The 15,414-nt window shown below is 44.3% G+C and overlaps 1 protein-coding gene across 2 annotated transcripts in view; it reads right to left on the reverse strand.

Annotated features, from left to right (window-relative positions):
* MIDN (midnolin) overlaps nucleotides 1-15,414 on the reverse strand; it is a 56,417-nt gene that overhangs the window by 9,069 nt on the left and 31,934 nt on the right. The window contains exons 4-5 of one of the 2 annotated variants that reach the window (XM_068107795.2): nucleotides 8,173-8,484; nucleotides 3,512-3,611 (exon numbers count right to left, since the gene is read on the reverse strand). In XM_068107795.2, coding sequence (XP_067963896.1) covers nucleotides 3,512-3,611; nucleotides 8,173-8,484 — 412 coding nt within the window. Of the gene's footprint in view, nucleotides 1-3,511; nucleotides 3,615-8,172; nucleotides 8,485-15,414 lie in introns of both variants that reach the window. The other variant, XM_068107794.2, reaches the window with a different exon arrangement.

A 15,414-nucleotide genomic window follows, 5' to 3' on the forward strand; every position in this document is an offset into this window, starting at 1 on the left:
GATATGACGAGTATGGATGGGGGACCAGCTGCTTTCACCTGAAGGAGTGGTGACCAGCTGCTTTCAAGCCCTGGAGGATATAATGGGACTGAACATACTGGGGAAGTCGGTTCCACATGCAAGACTAAAGAGGATCATATGCGTGGAGGTAAGCAGCGAGCCGTCGTACCATTCGCATTTCCACCCTTTCCAACCTTCGTTGCTGCTCTACGTTCATTACCCATGTCTCGCTCCCATAAATCACAACACTTCTCACATATGCAGCATACACCTTTCCCTTCAGCTTCAACGACACTCCCATAATCATCAGCACGCCACTCAGTTCCCGAAACTTCTTCCATCCACATCTCACTCCAGCAACCGTTGCCGAGTCTGATCCACCTTCTCCATTCAGCATGTCTCCGAGGTATCAAAATGTTTTCACACCTTCCAGATTCATGCCGTCTCCAAGATCCAACTCAACATTTCCTCCATCTGCAGCTGCCTCTGTGCACACCTTACATTTGAATGTAGCTGCCACACTGGTTAATGACCCTCTCAGACCACTACATTTTTGATGAACCCACTCAGCGCACATTGTACATTGAATGGAGTTCACTCCGACACCCTTCCTACACACAGCACAGGGCCACTTCACAGTTCTTAACACCTCACCACATGCTTTACCACTTGCCATCACCTTCGTCTTACCGATATTCACCTTCAGACCTTTTGTCTCCATACATTCCTTCCACTTGTTCATCTTTTCCTTCAGTCCATCCATACTTTCCGCAATCAACACCAGATCGTCTGCATACAACAACTCCCACGGTAAACCCTCCTTTACGTTCTGAGCCAGCACCTCCATCACAGCTACAAATAGTAGTGGACTTAGTACCGACCCCTGATGCACTCCCACCTTCACCTCAAACTCACCACTGTTCCGGTCCTTCGTCCTTACAGCTGTGCGCGCTTTTTTGTACATTGCCTTTGTACATTGCCATCACTACTCTGATCAACCATTCCTCCACTCCTAACTTCCTCAATGGCCATGTCAATACTTTGTGTGGAACCCTATCGAATGCTTTCTCCAGATCAACAAACCCAAGAAACAACTTCTTCCTCTTCTCCATGTACTTCTCCTGCAACTGCCTCACAATGAAAAGCGTGTCTGTCGTTCCTCTTCCTGGCATAAATCCAAACTGCATTTCGTCGATCTTCACTTTCTTCCTTATCCTCCTCTCCAACACCCTTTCCAATACCTTCATTCCATGCTCCAATAACTTTATCGCTCGGTACGAGCCGCACTCCAGAGGGTCACCTTTCCCCTTGTATAGAGGGACGAGGGTACTCAGTTCCCAATCCACTGGAATGCGGCCTTCTTTCACCACCAGATTACAGATCTCTGTCATTCTCTTCACACCCCAACTTCCTGCTGCCTTCAACATATCTCCCACAACTCCCGTCAGCCCTCCCGCTTTTCTACCCTTCATTGCTTTTATCGCTTCCTCAACTTCCTTCTCAGTTATCTTCTCTGCCGGTCCTAAAACTGGGTTACTCTCTATGTTGCCATCCCATTCATTCACTGTATTCAACAGCATTTCCATATATCTTTTCCATCTTCCTTTAATTCCATCTGGGTCGACAACGATTCGTCCCACTTCATCCTTCAAGCAACTCACCCCCATCACATCATACCTCTCTTTTGCTATCTGCTTTGCAATCCTGAATACTGCTTTCTGACCCTCTTCCGAATCCAAGCGTTCTCCGAACATTTTCCTGCATGCCTCCTGCGCCTTTGCTACCTCTTTCTTTGCAGCCTTCCTGGCTGCCTTATAACTTTCATGCTCTGCTGTTTCTGCTCCCGTACCCTTCGCCTTCTGCCACTCCTTGAACTTCTTCCTCTTCTCGTCAATCCTCTTTCCAACTTCATCATCCCACCACCATGTTTCCGAGTGCCTCGGTGGTCCTTTTGTCCATCCACATCTCACCAACGGCTCCCAACAGACGAGCTTTCATTGACATCCAACCACTTTCAAGCTCAACCACATCATCCTCGACCCTACTCAGCCTCTCTTTTAATGCCTCCCTTACTGTCACCTCTTTCAACCTCCACACCTTCATTCTCGGTTGGTACTTCACCCGCCGAGCTCTCCTCGCACCTTTCACCCTTATGTCGCAGACAACCAAGTGGTGCTGTGAAACAGCCTCCTCCCCCGGGATCACCTTTGTGTCCCGGAGGTGCCCCCTATCTCGCCTACACACCATCAGGTAGTCAACGGTTGTCGTCGACCCACCTGACGTGTATGGAACACGCTTATTAGCCTCTTTCTGGAACTGAGTATTACAAATCAACAAATCAGCTCCATCAGCAAACTCCAAAATCCTTTCACCTTCTCCATTTCTCACACCATATCCGTAACCCCCATTAACTCCCTCAAAACCATCCATACTCCTTCCCACATGTCCATTTAGGTCTCCTCCTACCACAACAACTTCCTCATCTTTCACGTTTTCCATCAGCTTCTCTATCGCACACCAGAACTTGTCCTTCTCTTCATCGCTTCGACCAACCTGCGGAGCATATCCCGAGATGACGTTCACCAAGAGCTTTCCAATCATCATTTTCACCATCATCAACCTATCACTCACTCTAGTCACACTCACCACACTGTCTACACTGTCTACAAACTCCTCAGAAAACAGGACACCAACACCATTCATGCCCTCCAGGCACCCTTGCCACATAAACTTGTATTTCTGTCCCTGCCTACCCTTCACCATTCTCACACCACTTCCCTTCCATCTCGTCTCTTGCACACAACATATGTCCACTCTTCTTCTGACCAATACTTCCACTACTTCTCCTGATCTCCCTGTCATTGTCCCTACATTCCATGTACCAAACCTCAGAAACAGATCTCCACTTCGGGCTGTACCCTGCCCATATGTAGTTTTAATTGTCATGGTTCTCTTTTTGAGGCAATGTTTTTATGAGGCAATGTATGCACATGCGCTATTCAATAATTACACCTAATTTGTGTCAAGTTCTGTGAAACGAAATTGATATGAAAACATTCATGTTGTCTTTGTTGCTAAATTTATTCTGGTTTCTTCAAACAAATCGCGATTTTAGTCCGCGATGTTATTACCTCATACCAACGCACGTCCGTGTATGTGCATGCGCTATTCAAAAAGGCACCCGACAACAAGAACAACAACGCGGTCCTCTCATAGAGCTGCTCGTCACAGCTAAAAACAAAGTTTTCTCAGAAAATGTTCCAGCTTGGTTTTTTTAAACCATGGTGCTCAACAATATCAAGCACACGCAATTCTGTGCCATGCCAGATGGAAAATAGGGGAAAAGTGCAAAAAAATACACACAGAAACTGCCTTTAAGAGTACCATTTCATGCTCAACATCTCAAAATGACTGTACTTTATCAGTTATCACCATCTGACTCCAAAAATAAAGCAGGAAGGCATATGCATGCAGACACTCCAGATGGCACACTTGTTAAAACAGTCCATACCTGAAAATGTTCCAGAAAATACACCTGGTGCGTGGCTCACAAAGCTTTCGATAACAGCACCAGGTCTACGGGTTCGAGCTCCACAGCCCGATCCGACACCCTGCTGCAAAGGGGTTACAGAGAAAAGAAAAACGAAAATATTTCACAATCCAGCATCTGAGCAGAGATGCGTCATTCCTCATTATAATCATCTTTAGTGCACAAATTGAAGTTTTAAATGGGAAGCAAAAAATTCAGAAGTACAAAAGCACAGTAAACCATCATCCAACATGGGTCTTCATAACGCTTACTTGTTGGTACGCGTGGGAATAAATGCGACGCTTATTTTCCGAACGCGCATTAAACTTGAACACGGCGATGTGACCCACGGTCGAGTGAGCTTGTGCCCAGGAGATTTATTTAACTTGACGTTATTTAGCCGAACACTGCACCCTTAAATAAGGCTCTGCAGGCACCAAAATAATAATGTGGAACCAAAATGTCAAGCCCCGCCAAGTGGTAGTGGAGTGAAGAAATCCTGTAAGGTTATGACATTAGCAGAGAAAATTGTGATTTTAGACAAGTTGCGTGGTGGGATGAGTGTAGTGTCAGTCGGCCATGAGTATCATGTGAACGAGTCCAACATACGCACCATTCGTTCGAGTGAGGATAAGATCCGCGCTAGTGTGAAACCTTACGGACTAGTCAGTGCAAATGTGTCTCAAGTTCCTTGGAGAAATTCTCTCATTAAAAAGGAGAGGTTATCGAGTGTGTGGATCAATAAATCAAGCGAACAACAAGGGCTCGGTGGTTGAGTGTGCCATACGAGAGAAAGCGTGTAAGCTACATAAACACGTGATCGCATATGGAGGTTCAGGAAGTGCAAGTTCAGATCGCCAGTGATCCCCCCAGCCTCAAACAATTCATCTCTCACACAACAAATTTATATACAGGTACAAATTGTCCCTCTGAGGTTTTTATGGAAAACTAGAATGACACTCTTCAACATCACAAAGTCGACCGATATGTCATTATATTATGTCATTATGTCATTATACATACTTGAACCAAGTTTGATTTAAATCCCTTCAGCTGTTCTCAAGTTATCACATTTGTACCCGACATGACCTCTGACCTATCGATGCCATAATCCAATCAGTTTATCTTTGTATCATAATTGGTTCACGAGTTATCAAGTGACCACTATATTCGTCATGTGTGTGTCTGCCTGTCTGCAGCATAACTACCCGATGATATCATTCGATCTTGATGAAACTTGGATGGGAGGTTGATATCATGATCTAGTTGTGTCCTGCCCAGAGTGGGCGTATTGCGCCCATTTTTGGGCGGAGCCACGCCCGAAAAAGATGTCTTTTTAGGGGGTAATCGAGTTCCAGCTACATCTTCTCTGAGGGGTTTGGTAGAATCTGACAGGGGTTTCGGTATTTGGTTAGGCCAATGTCATCTGTTGAGCCCCACGGAGCTCGATTTTTCATTTTCGCCCGAAGGTCAAGGTCACAAGGTCACAAAATTTAGAAAAGTCGATTTTTGATGGTTTTATTACATTGTTCTCTTCCTGACAGGGTGAAATGTCGTACATGATCTTATATTATCACATACATCATGAAATACAAGTTTTCCAACAAATTTCAGAATCATCGACCTTTGATGGTCACAAAGGTCAAATTTTCAAAGTTGTCGGAATCGAACCGAATTTTCGGTATTGTGTAGCTAACTAACCTCATAACTGATTATACATTCCTATTTATATATTTTCAATGTCGGTTTTGACCTTTGTCATTGAATACTGCTCGCTCGTGAACCATCGTCGTCTCCTGACTTGTATATACAGTGCATTCAGAAAGTATTCAGACCACTTCACTTTTTTCACATTTTGTTACATTGCAGCCTTACGCTGAAATCATTTAAATTCATTTTTTGTCTCATCAATCGACACTCAATACCCCATAATGACAAGGAGAAAACAGGATTTTAGAAAGTTTTGCAAATTTATTAAAAAGAAAAAACTGAAATATCACATTGACATTTAAGTATTCATACCCTTTGCTATGACACTTGAAATTTAGCTCAGGTGCCTCCCATTTCTCTTGATAATCTTTGAGATGTTTCTACACCTTGATTGGAGTCCACCTGTGGGAAATTCAATTGATTGGACATGATTTGGAAAGGCACACACCTGACTATGTAAGGTCTCACAGCTGACAATGCATATCAGAGCAAAAACCAAACGATGTGGTTGAAGGAACTGCCTGCAAAGCTCAGAGACAGATTGTGTCGACGCACAGATCTGGGGAAGCCTACAAAAAAATTTCTGCTGCATTGAAGGTTCCCAAGAGCACAGTGGCCTCCATAATTATTAAATGGAAGAAATTTGGAACAACCAGGACTCTTCCAAGAGCTGGCCGCCCGGCCAAACTGAGCAATCGGGGGAGAAGGGCCTTGGTAAGAGAGGTGACCAAGAACCCGATGGTCACTGGCTGAGCTCCAGATATTGTGTGGAGATGGGAGAAACTTCCAGAAGGACAACCATCACTGCAACACTCCACTGATCTGGGCTTTATGGCAGAGTGGCCAGACGGAAGGCTCTCCTCAGTGAGACACATGAAAGCCCACAGAATCTTGTTTCTCACAGTCTGAGAGTCCTTTAGGTGCTTTTTTGCAAACTCCAAGCGGGCTTTCATCGAGGAGAGGTTTCCATCTTGCCACTCTGCCATAAAGCCCAGATCAGTGGAGTGTTGCAGTGATGGTTGTCCATCTGGAAGTTTCTCCCATCTCCACACAGGATCTCTGGAGCTCAGCCAGAGTGACCATCGGGTTCTTGGTCACCTCTCGTACCAAGGCCCTTCTCCCCGGATTGCCCAGTTTGGCCAGGCGGCCTGCTCCAGGAAGAGTCCTGGTTGTTCCAAACTTCTTCCATTTAAGAATTATGGAGGCCACTGTGCTCTTTGGAACCTTCAATGCAGCAGAATTCTTTTTTGAAGGCTTCCCCAGATCTGTGCCTCGACACAATCCTGTCTCTGAGCTCTGCAGGCAGTTCCTTCGACCTCATGGCTTGGTTTTTGCTCTGATATGCTTTGTCAGCTGTGAGACCTTATATAGACAGGTGTGTGCCTTTCCAAATCATGTCCAATCAATTGAATTTACCACAGGTGGACTCTAATCAAGGTGTAGAAACATCTCAAAGATGATCAAGAGAAATGGGAGGCACCTGAGCTAAATTTCAAGTGTCATAGCAAAGGGTATGAATACTTATGTCAATGTGATATTTCAGTTTTTTCTTTTTAATAAAATTGCAAAACTTTCTAAAATCCTGTTTTGTTTTTGTCCTAATGGGGTATTGAGTGTAGATTGATGAGGGAAAAAATGAATTTAAACGATTTCAGCATGAGGCTGCAACATAACAAAATGTGAAAAAAGTGAAGGGGTCTGAATACTTTCTGAATGCACTGTAATTATACCAAGTTTGGTGAAAATCCCATGACTGGTTCACAAGGTCGCTCAGCAACACAATTTTTACCCGACAAGACATCTGACATTTGATCTCTTGACCCCAAAATAGGATCATTTGATCTTTACCTCATTCATTATACATATCTGTACCAAGTTTGAATTGGATCCCTTCAGCCATTCTCAAGTTATGAACCTATTAGAGATTTTGACCTTTGACCTCTTGTCTTCAAAATCCAATCAGTTAATCTTTGCATCATAATACAAACTTGGACCAACATTGGTCAGAATCCCATCACTGATTCACAGGTTATCGCGGTAACAGGACTTTTACCTAACATGACCTCCCACCTTTGGGTTTTGACCTCACGACCCCAAAATCTAATCAGTTCATCTTTACCTCATTATACATACCTGCACCAAGTTTGACTAAGATCCCTTCAGCCATTCTCAAGTTATCACGGAAACGAAAACCCATCACGGATGGACAGACGGACACACAACCTGAAAACATAATGCCTCAGTCGACTTCGTCGGCAGAGGCATAAAAATAATAAAAAGTATTATGCTATGTTCCGCGGCCACGTTCCCCTCTACCCATTTATCCCACAAGATATTATGCTTGCGCATAATAAGCCTGGTGTTGGGCTAGCGGCTAGGGTGCCAGCTTAGGATCCAAGGATCCTGGGTTCGAATCCCGGTCGATCGCTGAATTAACGCCAGGGGGGTTGACTCAGCCTGTCATCCTTCCGAGGTCGGCTAATTGAGTACCAGTTCCCTGGTAATTCCCCGCTTGTCGTAAAAAGGCGACAAAAAGGGTTGGCGGCAGGAAGGGCATCCCGGCCGTAAAACATTGCTTCAAAAAGGGGACCAAAAAAAAACAACAACAACCACGGTCCCCGAAAAAGGCCAACCCCCGCTTTGCGGGGAAAAATGGCCTCTAAAGGTGGGTTTTTATTTATTTATTTATATTATGCTTGCGCAACACGGTTTTGCCAAATGTGCCATTTTCCAGGAATCTAACCCCGACGTTGGATGAAGGTTTACAGGTAATATTTGCATGTATTTTATGTTCTGCGACCATTTCCTCTATCTACATTTATCCATCTAATAAGATTTTAAGCGTGCGCAATTTACCAGAGGCACCATTTTCCAGGAAGCTAATCCCCGCATTGCATGAGGGCTTACAAGTAATTAGGAAGAATTTGACATACTTGTGCCACCCCTCCGAGGCATGGCTTTGGGGAGGTTGGCCAGGATGGTGCCTGCGAACCGGCACGTTGTGGGCTCTTTCCAGAACCTCGTTGTTGGCAGGCCGTATGGCTGCAGGCCGTAAGAGCTGCAGAGCTAGGAACAGATAGGCCAGTGCTTGAGGCAGACGAACGATGGGGGAGCTGGGGATTAGAGTGACGGCGACGAAGGCCCGTATGGGGTTGGGGGGACAGCTGGAGTTGAACGAACATCATATGATCACCGACACGAAGTGCAAGGGTAAGGGGGGAGCGCCCAGACAAGAAGTCGTTCACCTGAAAAAGGGCAGAGAATACAGCAAATGAACATGATGCATCTGCCACATCAATCCATCCTCAAGCCTCTGTTCACACCATCAACCTACTCTGACACTTCAGCATTAGTGCCCTTGCGCTGGCCTTCATGACATTACACAGTTACACAATTATACATTTTCCTGATCTCTTCATGTTCGAGCACACTGAGAAGCATCTTTATACTAGCATAAAACAACGCTTTTGCTTGCAATACACTGCAACGGAGTCAGGTCTCCCTAACGGGTGACAATTCCACCTGAGACAAGCGTTACACCTCAGTCCCCCGTCGGTGAAGTGATGAGTTGACAAAGTGGAAGACGCAAGGCGGCCATCTTGGATTTTGACGTGGTGACCCAATTTTCAATAGTGTTCTCCCTTATGCGTAGACACACCCACACACCAGATTAGAAGTTAGTAGTTCGTTTATTTTTCAAGATATTTCGCTCACAAGGTTCAGACATATATATGGTGGCGGCCATCTTGGATTTTGACGTGGCGACCCAATTTTCAATAGCGTTCTTCCTTGTGCCTAGATACACCCACACACCAGATTAGAAGTTGGTACTTCGCTTATTTTTCAAGATATTCCGCTCACAAGGTTTCAGACATACATGGCGTCAGACATACATGGCGGCGGCCATCTTGGATTTTGACGTGGGTTGCACCCACACAACAAATTAGAATTCGGTCCTTCGCTTACGCACGGAGGGGAAAACCATAGTCCCCCTTTCGCTCTGCGGTGCGACGGGGGACAATAAACTCCCAGGATGCCGAGCGGATGCATTACTACTCACACATACTGTAAGCTGCACTGTGCGGTGCGTTAATAATCAAATAATTGGGTCTGTAAGCTATATCAAAGCTCGGCGCAAGTTCAGTTCAACAGTAATTTACCCACAGGAGAGCAAATCCACAAGTCAAAACCACAATGCTGATGTAAAAAATGTATGGTTTGAATTTTTTTTTTTAATGGATTAAAAAAAAAAAACCCACAGGGATGAGGACAAAAATATAATAATTTCATACAGATCTGAAAGAAAGGGGACAGTGACAGCACACATGACTGAACACTTAGTCAATACAGAGAATGATCATCTAACTCAATCTAAAGTCTCATTCACACAGACTCGTGACGGGAATAAAAGAGAAGAGATGGTGAGGTGAAGATTATGAGGGTTTCCCTTGAAGAACGAGTGCGTTTCGCATGAGGACACCTGAACTGACCCACGGTGAACGGTCCTGTGGCTCGTTCTGCACACTGGCAGTACTCTACTTAGTTCGACTCGCACTCCAACCAATCTTCCTCCATTAGAACTGAACCACGACTGGCACACACCATCAACATGACTGGAACTCAAACTGCGCTAGAACTACAACCTGAACCACAACCACTTCGACTGTGTGCTGGCTTTTTATAGCCGTGGCCCTGACCTCATCCACTTCAGGGAACGTCCCTCGCTGAAGGTCACGCATGTAGATTCACCTATGTTGTGCACCAGAGGTCACACGTGTGGTTCTGCCATGTTCTTGCAGCATGCCAGAGATCGCAAACAAAGTTCTGCCATCTTGGTTTCGTAGCCATACAGAAGGTAAGAAAATGCATGGAGCAAGATTAAGAACACCAAATACAGAAGGGGAGGGTGGTGGGGGGGGGGGCAAAAGGAGGAGAAACAGACACAGGGTCTCGGGTGACAAGGAGCAGTATACACACAACCCTGGCAATTACTAAACAGAATGCTACAAAACGACAAAACAAGATCTGGATCCAGACCGGAACCAAAATCGAATTAGCTCGTTTTTATCACCGAGGCAATTCATCCACCTAGTTTTGTCACAAGTCGTAAGGAATCCACAACTTTTGGAAACATCAGGCTATATGTCATTTTGGGCCTATGTCTCGATGGTGGAGTCACTAAAAAATTATAATAAAAACAAACAAAAAAAACAAACAATCGCACCCGTGTCTGAAGGAAGTGGGTGGCTCGGTTTGGGTATTTTTAATATGAAATAGGCAGAGCCGAGAAATGAACCAAACTCATTCCAATTATCCTTTAGAATAGTTTAGAATTACCCTTTATAATTACCCGTTAGAACCCATTAGAATTAGCCTTTAGAATTGGTTCCCCTTTAGAATTAAACATGGTGTTAGAAAGGTTCGTCATTATTTATGGTCGGACGGACATAGCCAAATATTGAAGCCGCTTTACCGCTTAAAAATTATCTTATCCGGATCCGTATGTTCACCAAAATCGAATCAATTCGTCCTTGTCACACACCCAACTTGTCCACCAAATCCGTCCAAAACGTTTTGAGATATATACTACTTAGACAGACAGAGGTGAAAACACAACTTCTGTCCACCTTAGGTGGCAAAGGAAACAAATAAGTCACTCACAAACACAAAGTGTTTGTATGTTCCCGATTTCACTAATGAACATGGGCTTTTTCTTGGATTGTATTCAAAGGTATGTGCCATGTGGTATGGCATGGTTTGTGTTATCCTCTTTTCCAAAATCTGAGCTACCACTAACAGCGTTTAGTAACCATTACAGTTGCATATTTTACGAAAAGGAAGTATAACAAGCGTTACGCCTAGGTCCCCCGTCGTTGAAGTGATGCGAGTTGACAAAGTGGAAGATGCAAGGCGGCCATCTTGGATTTTGACGTGGCGACCCAATTTTCAATAGGGTTCTTCCTTATGCGTAGATACACCCACAAACCAGATTAGAAGTTGGTACTTCGCTTATTTTTCAAGATATTCCGCTCAAGGTTCAGACATACATGGCGGTGGCCATCTTGGATTTTGACGTGGCGACCCAATTTTCAATAGCGTTCTTCCTTATGCGTAGATACACCCACACACCAGATTAGAAGTTGGTACCTCGCTTATTTTTCAAGATATTCCGCTCACAAGGTTCAGACATACATGGCGTCAGACGTGCATGGCGGCGGTCATTTTGGATTTTGACGTGGGTTGCACCCACACACCAAATTAGAATTTGGTCCTTCGCTTACGCACGCACACACGTTCGCACGCACGCACACGGACGGAGGGGAAAACCATAGTCCCCCTTTCGCTCCGCGGTTCGACGGGGGACAATAACCTTCTGTGTAACGTTTTGGGGTCCCCAGCAGGTGTCATAAGGTATGCAGGAGGTTACAGAAATTTCTCAATACAATTATGATTTTGAAATGCGATCGACACGGACCTTGCTTCTGAATCCGGAAGTGAACAGATGATGGTTCGCTGGTTTTATAATATCTCAATACAATCGTGATTTAACATTATATTTTGATATATAAATACTATTGTACTAATTTGTGATTGGAATGATGAATAATGCTGTTTGGAATGAAAATAGAGATAGAGTTTAAAGCAGAATGAGGAAATGACAAGGGTTTCCATTAGTGACATTTGCGGATTCCCCATTTGCAGTTTCGCCATTGATCGGTACGTTTTTGTCCAAGCCCTTCACGAACCTGCGGTCAATGCCTGACGTTCGATTGAAGGTGGCACAGGAATGTGGAATTTATTGGAAAAAATTATATTTACATTATTTTCTAACTGCGAACTGGTATCCCCACCCAGGTCATACTATCCTCTTCAACTAAACCATCAAACAAGCCCGGCTACGCCGTTGTTAGACTATCTCGCTATAGCTTTTTTTTTTTTTTAATCCTTAGAGCTTCAGGACCATGCAATGTTGATGCAATGTTGCATGTTTTTCCATGTGGCATCAAGACTCCTTCCAAACCCCAACTCTGTCCTCTTCACCAGCTCATAAAAGCAAAAGGGAATTCTTTACATGGATCATTACGTATTTAATATCGCGTCACCACAATCACCGAGTTTGAAGTTGTATTACTTGGAACCTCCTTATTACTCGTCAATGAACGACTGCCAGTATTCTGGTGTATTTTGTTTGACTGACATTGAATAAAGTTTCTAACCACGTTTGGGAAAAAAAAAATTTGTCGCCACTAACTTGCCACGTGTCAAAATCGGCTCCTTTGAAGGACGAATTAATCGATGTGACTGAAATAAGTCATGGTCTAGATGTTTATCATCGCCATGTAATGAATCTGTAATGTGTGTTCCTTTACCAAGTTTCTTTAAGAGCGCTCGCCAAGTGGCTGAAGCACTCAGGCAAGCACTCCATTCATAACCATTAAGGCACAGCCAGCTTGGCTAGTGCTAGCTAGCTGCTTGTTAACTGAACACACCCCTGGATATCTTGACAAAAGGACAGAATCCAATAATGACTATTTTCATTTTTATTTTATTTTTTTGTATACAACATCGAGGCTCGTGAAGGAGCGAACATTTATCACACAGAAAGACAAACCGACAAACCGACACATAAAACAAAAAGCATCGGGAGCGGTAGACAAGATGGTGAGAGAGGGGGAAGGACACAAACACAACATTTGAGAGCAGGAACCGAGAGACATGGAGACATCGAGAGAACTGTGGGAGGGAGAGGGCTTTGGGGGGAGGCATGGGAAAGGGGGTGGGAGAGGCATAAAACATATGGACACTGCCAGGACGACCAGGAAAGAAGTTGGAATTACAAACAAGGTGGATCTGGGGTGAATTAGTGGGGGTAGAAAAGATCAAGGTTTTGGATGGGGGAAGATAAGAGATGGTGGTGAACAGCTGTTTTAAAGACCTGGAGGGAGGAGTGGGATTGAAGGGAGTGTGGGAGTTTGTTCCAGAGGCGGGAGAAAAGAGGAATGAAGGAGTGAAGGTGAGCAGAGAGCCGAGATTTTGGCAGTTTAACCATCAGAGGCTTGCTGACAGATCTTGTGCGACCTGTAGGAATATTTGGGGGACAGAGCACAGAGAGAGCTGGGGGAGCAAGGCCGGAGAGGAGTCGGTAGAAGACAGAAAGACCACCTACCTGCCTGCGGTGAGTGAGTGAAAGGCCCTCAGAGATAGCTTCATTGCGGGAGATTCCAATGATTCTGAAAGCTTTGGTTTCAACAGCGTGAAGCCGAGCTAGGTGTGAGGCAGGAGCACCAGCCCATAGGGGAGAACAGTATTCCATTGAGCTGCGGATGAAAGCCTTGTATGTGGTGAGGAGCTCAGGTGTGCCTAGGAAGGACTTCGCACGACGGAGGATGCCCAGTCGGCGACTGGCTTTGCAGGCCAGCTTGGAAATGTGGTTTTCCCAAGAAAGATCATGGCAGATAGTGAGACCCAAAAGCTTGAGCGACAGAACTTCTTGGAGAGGATTGTTGAGAAAGTAGATGGGAGGATTGTCCAGTCGATCTTTTCGGAGAGACATAGTAAGAGTGTGAGATTTGTCAGGATTGAAAGACATGTTCCACTTGTTTGACCAGTCTGTGATTTTGTCCAGGTCTTCAGAGAGTGAGGAGGCTGCAGACTGCCGATCTGAGGGAAGAGGAATGGAGCGGCAGAGAGTGGAGTCATCAGCAAAGAGATAGAGAGGATTTTCCAGAGAGTCGGAGAGATCATTGATAAAGACCAGAAAAAGCACAGGGCCCAGCACACTGCCTTGGGGAACTCCAGCCTGAACAGGAAGGGGAGATGAGAGAAATCCATTCAGGGCCACACGTTGACTACGACCAGAGAGGAAGTCCGCAAGCCATGCATGGAGATTTCCATGGATACCATAGGAGTAGAGTTTGGTGAGCAGAGCTGGGTGCCAGACCGTATCGAAGGCACGTGATATGTCGAGGGAGACAGCTCTGATTTCCTGTTTGGCATTGAGGACCTCCATCCATTGTTGAGACATCCATTGTTGAGACAGGAGAAGCAGCATGTCCAGAGTAGAGTGACCTGGTCTGAATCCAAATTGATGATCAGAGATCAAGCCATTGGAGACAATGTAATGAAAAGTAATTGTATTGTAATGTAATGAAATCATTGTAATGAAAAGGTGCTTTTTTCAGTTTAAGGAGTTGTTTTTAGTTTTTAAAACGTGCATAAACTCAGAGGTGATGTTGAGTGTGCAAAAGTATACATTTCATACAACTTTAAAGTGCAAGTTACATAACTTCTTAAATAAGTTAAAAAAAAAAAATCTCAGGAATTCCCCAGGCTCCCGACTAATTATGTAGTTGTATTTTCTTGTGTAAATATGGAGCAGGAGGGCTCACAACCTTGCTTAAATAAATAGGCGTGGGTATAAGAATCACTTATTTCTTTAAATTTTTCAGATTTCATTTCATATTTTGACACTTATTTAGTTTACGACTTATGATCCTCAAATCCGAAAACAGATTTTGATTATATACTTTAATTATTCCATGAGGACAGTTCCAAGGCAAGGCATTTTTGAGCAGGCTGAAACAAAATGGCTGCTTAAGACCCCTGCGAGGGGAAACTGGGCTAACCAAGGGCAACGTTTTTTTTTCATGAGCACCCTGTTAATCATCTTCAAAAGAGATGTTTAAATTTACCCAAATACCCAGTTTTCACTCATGCACTCCGCTGGAGCTTAGTATGCATGCAAGGTTTCGGGCTACTACGTTTCATGGTTTGGGAGTCATGGAGGACAACACTCGTACGCACGCACGCACACATTCAGTGTCTGTTCAGGCTAAAACTTTTTTTTTTCTTAACCACCTTAGCTTTTGTCACCAAATCTTCAACAAACCTTTTTTTATGGGAATATTGAGTACATAAAACATACAAATATATATCTTTTTAGCTCTTGTTTTCTTCAAGTGTAGTTTGAGTACTAAGCGAACACAGATAAGCATTCCGTTTTGGGCTACTTCCTAGTTTTGTTTGCATTACTTTATACACATTGCAAAATTCAAAAGGTCTATCTGTCCAATATATAAATACCAGTCCCTGCCCAATATATAAATGTCTACATATTACATCTCATTCAAATCAGCACTCCCCACACCACCAACCTGTGCTGAAATTTCAAAACA

The sequence above is a fragment of the Myxine glutinosa genome, chromosome 2 (assembly GCF_964187855.1).
Source record: "Myxine glutinosa chromosome 2, kmMyxGlut1.1, whole genome shotgun sequence".
Taxonomy (NCBI): domain Eukaryota; kingdom Metazoa; phylum Chordata; class Myxini; order Myxiniformes; family Myxinidae; genus Myxine; species Myxine glutinosa.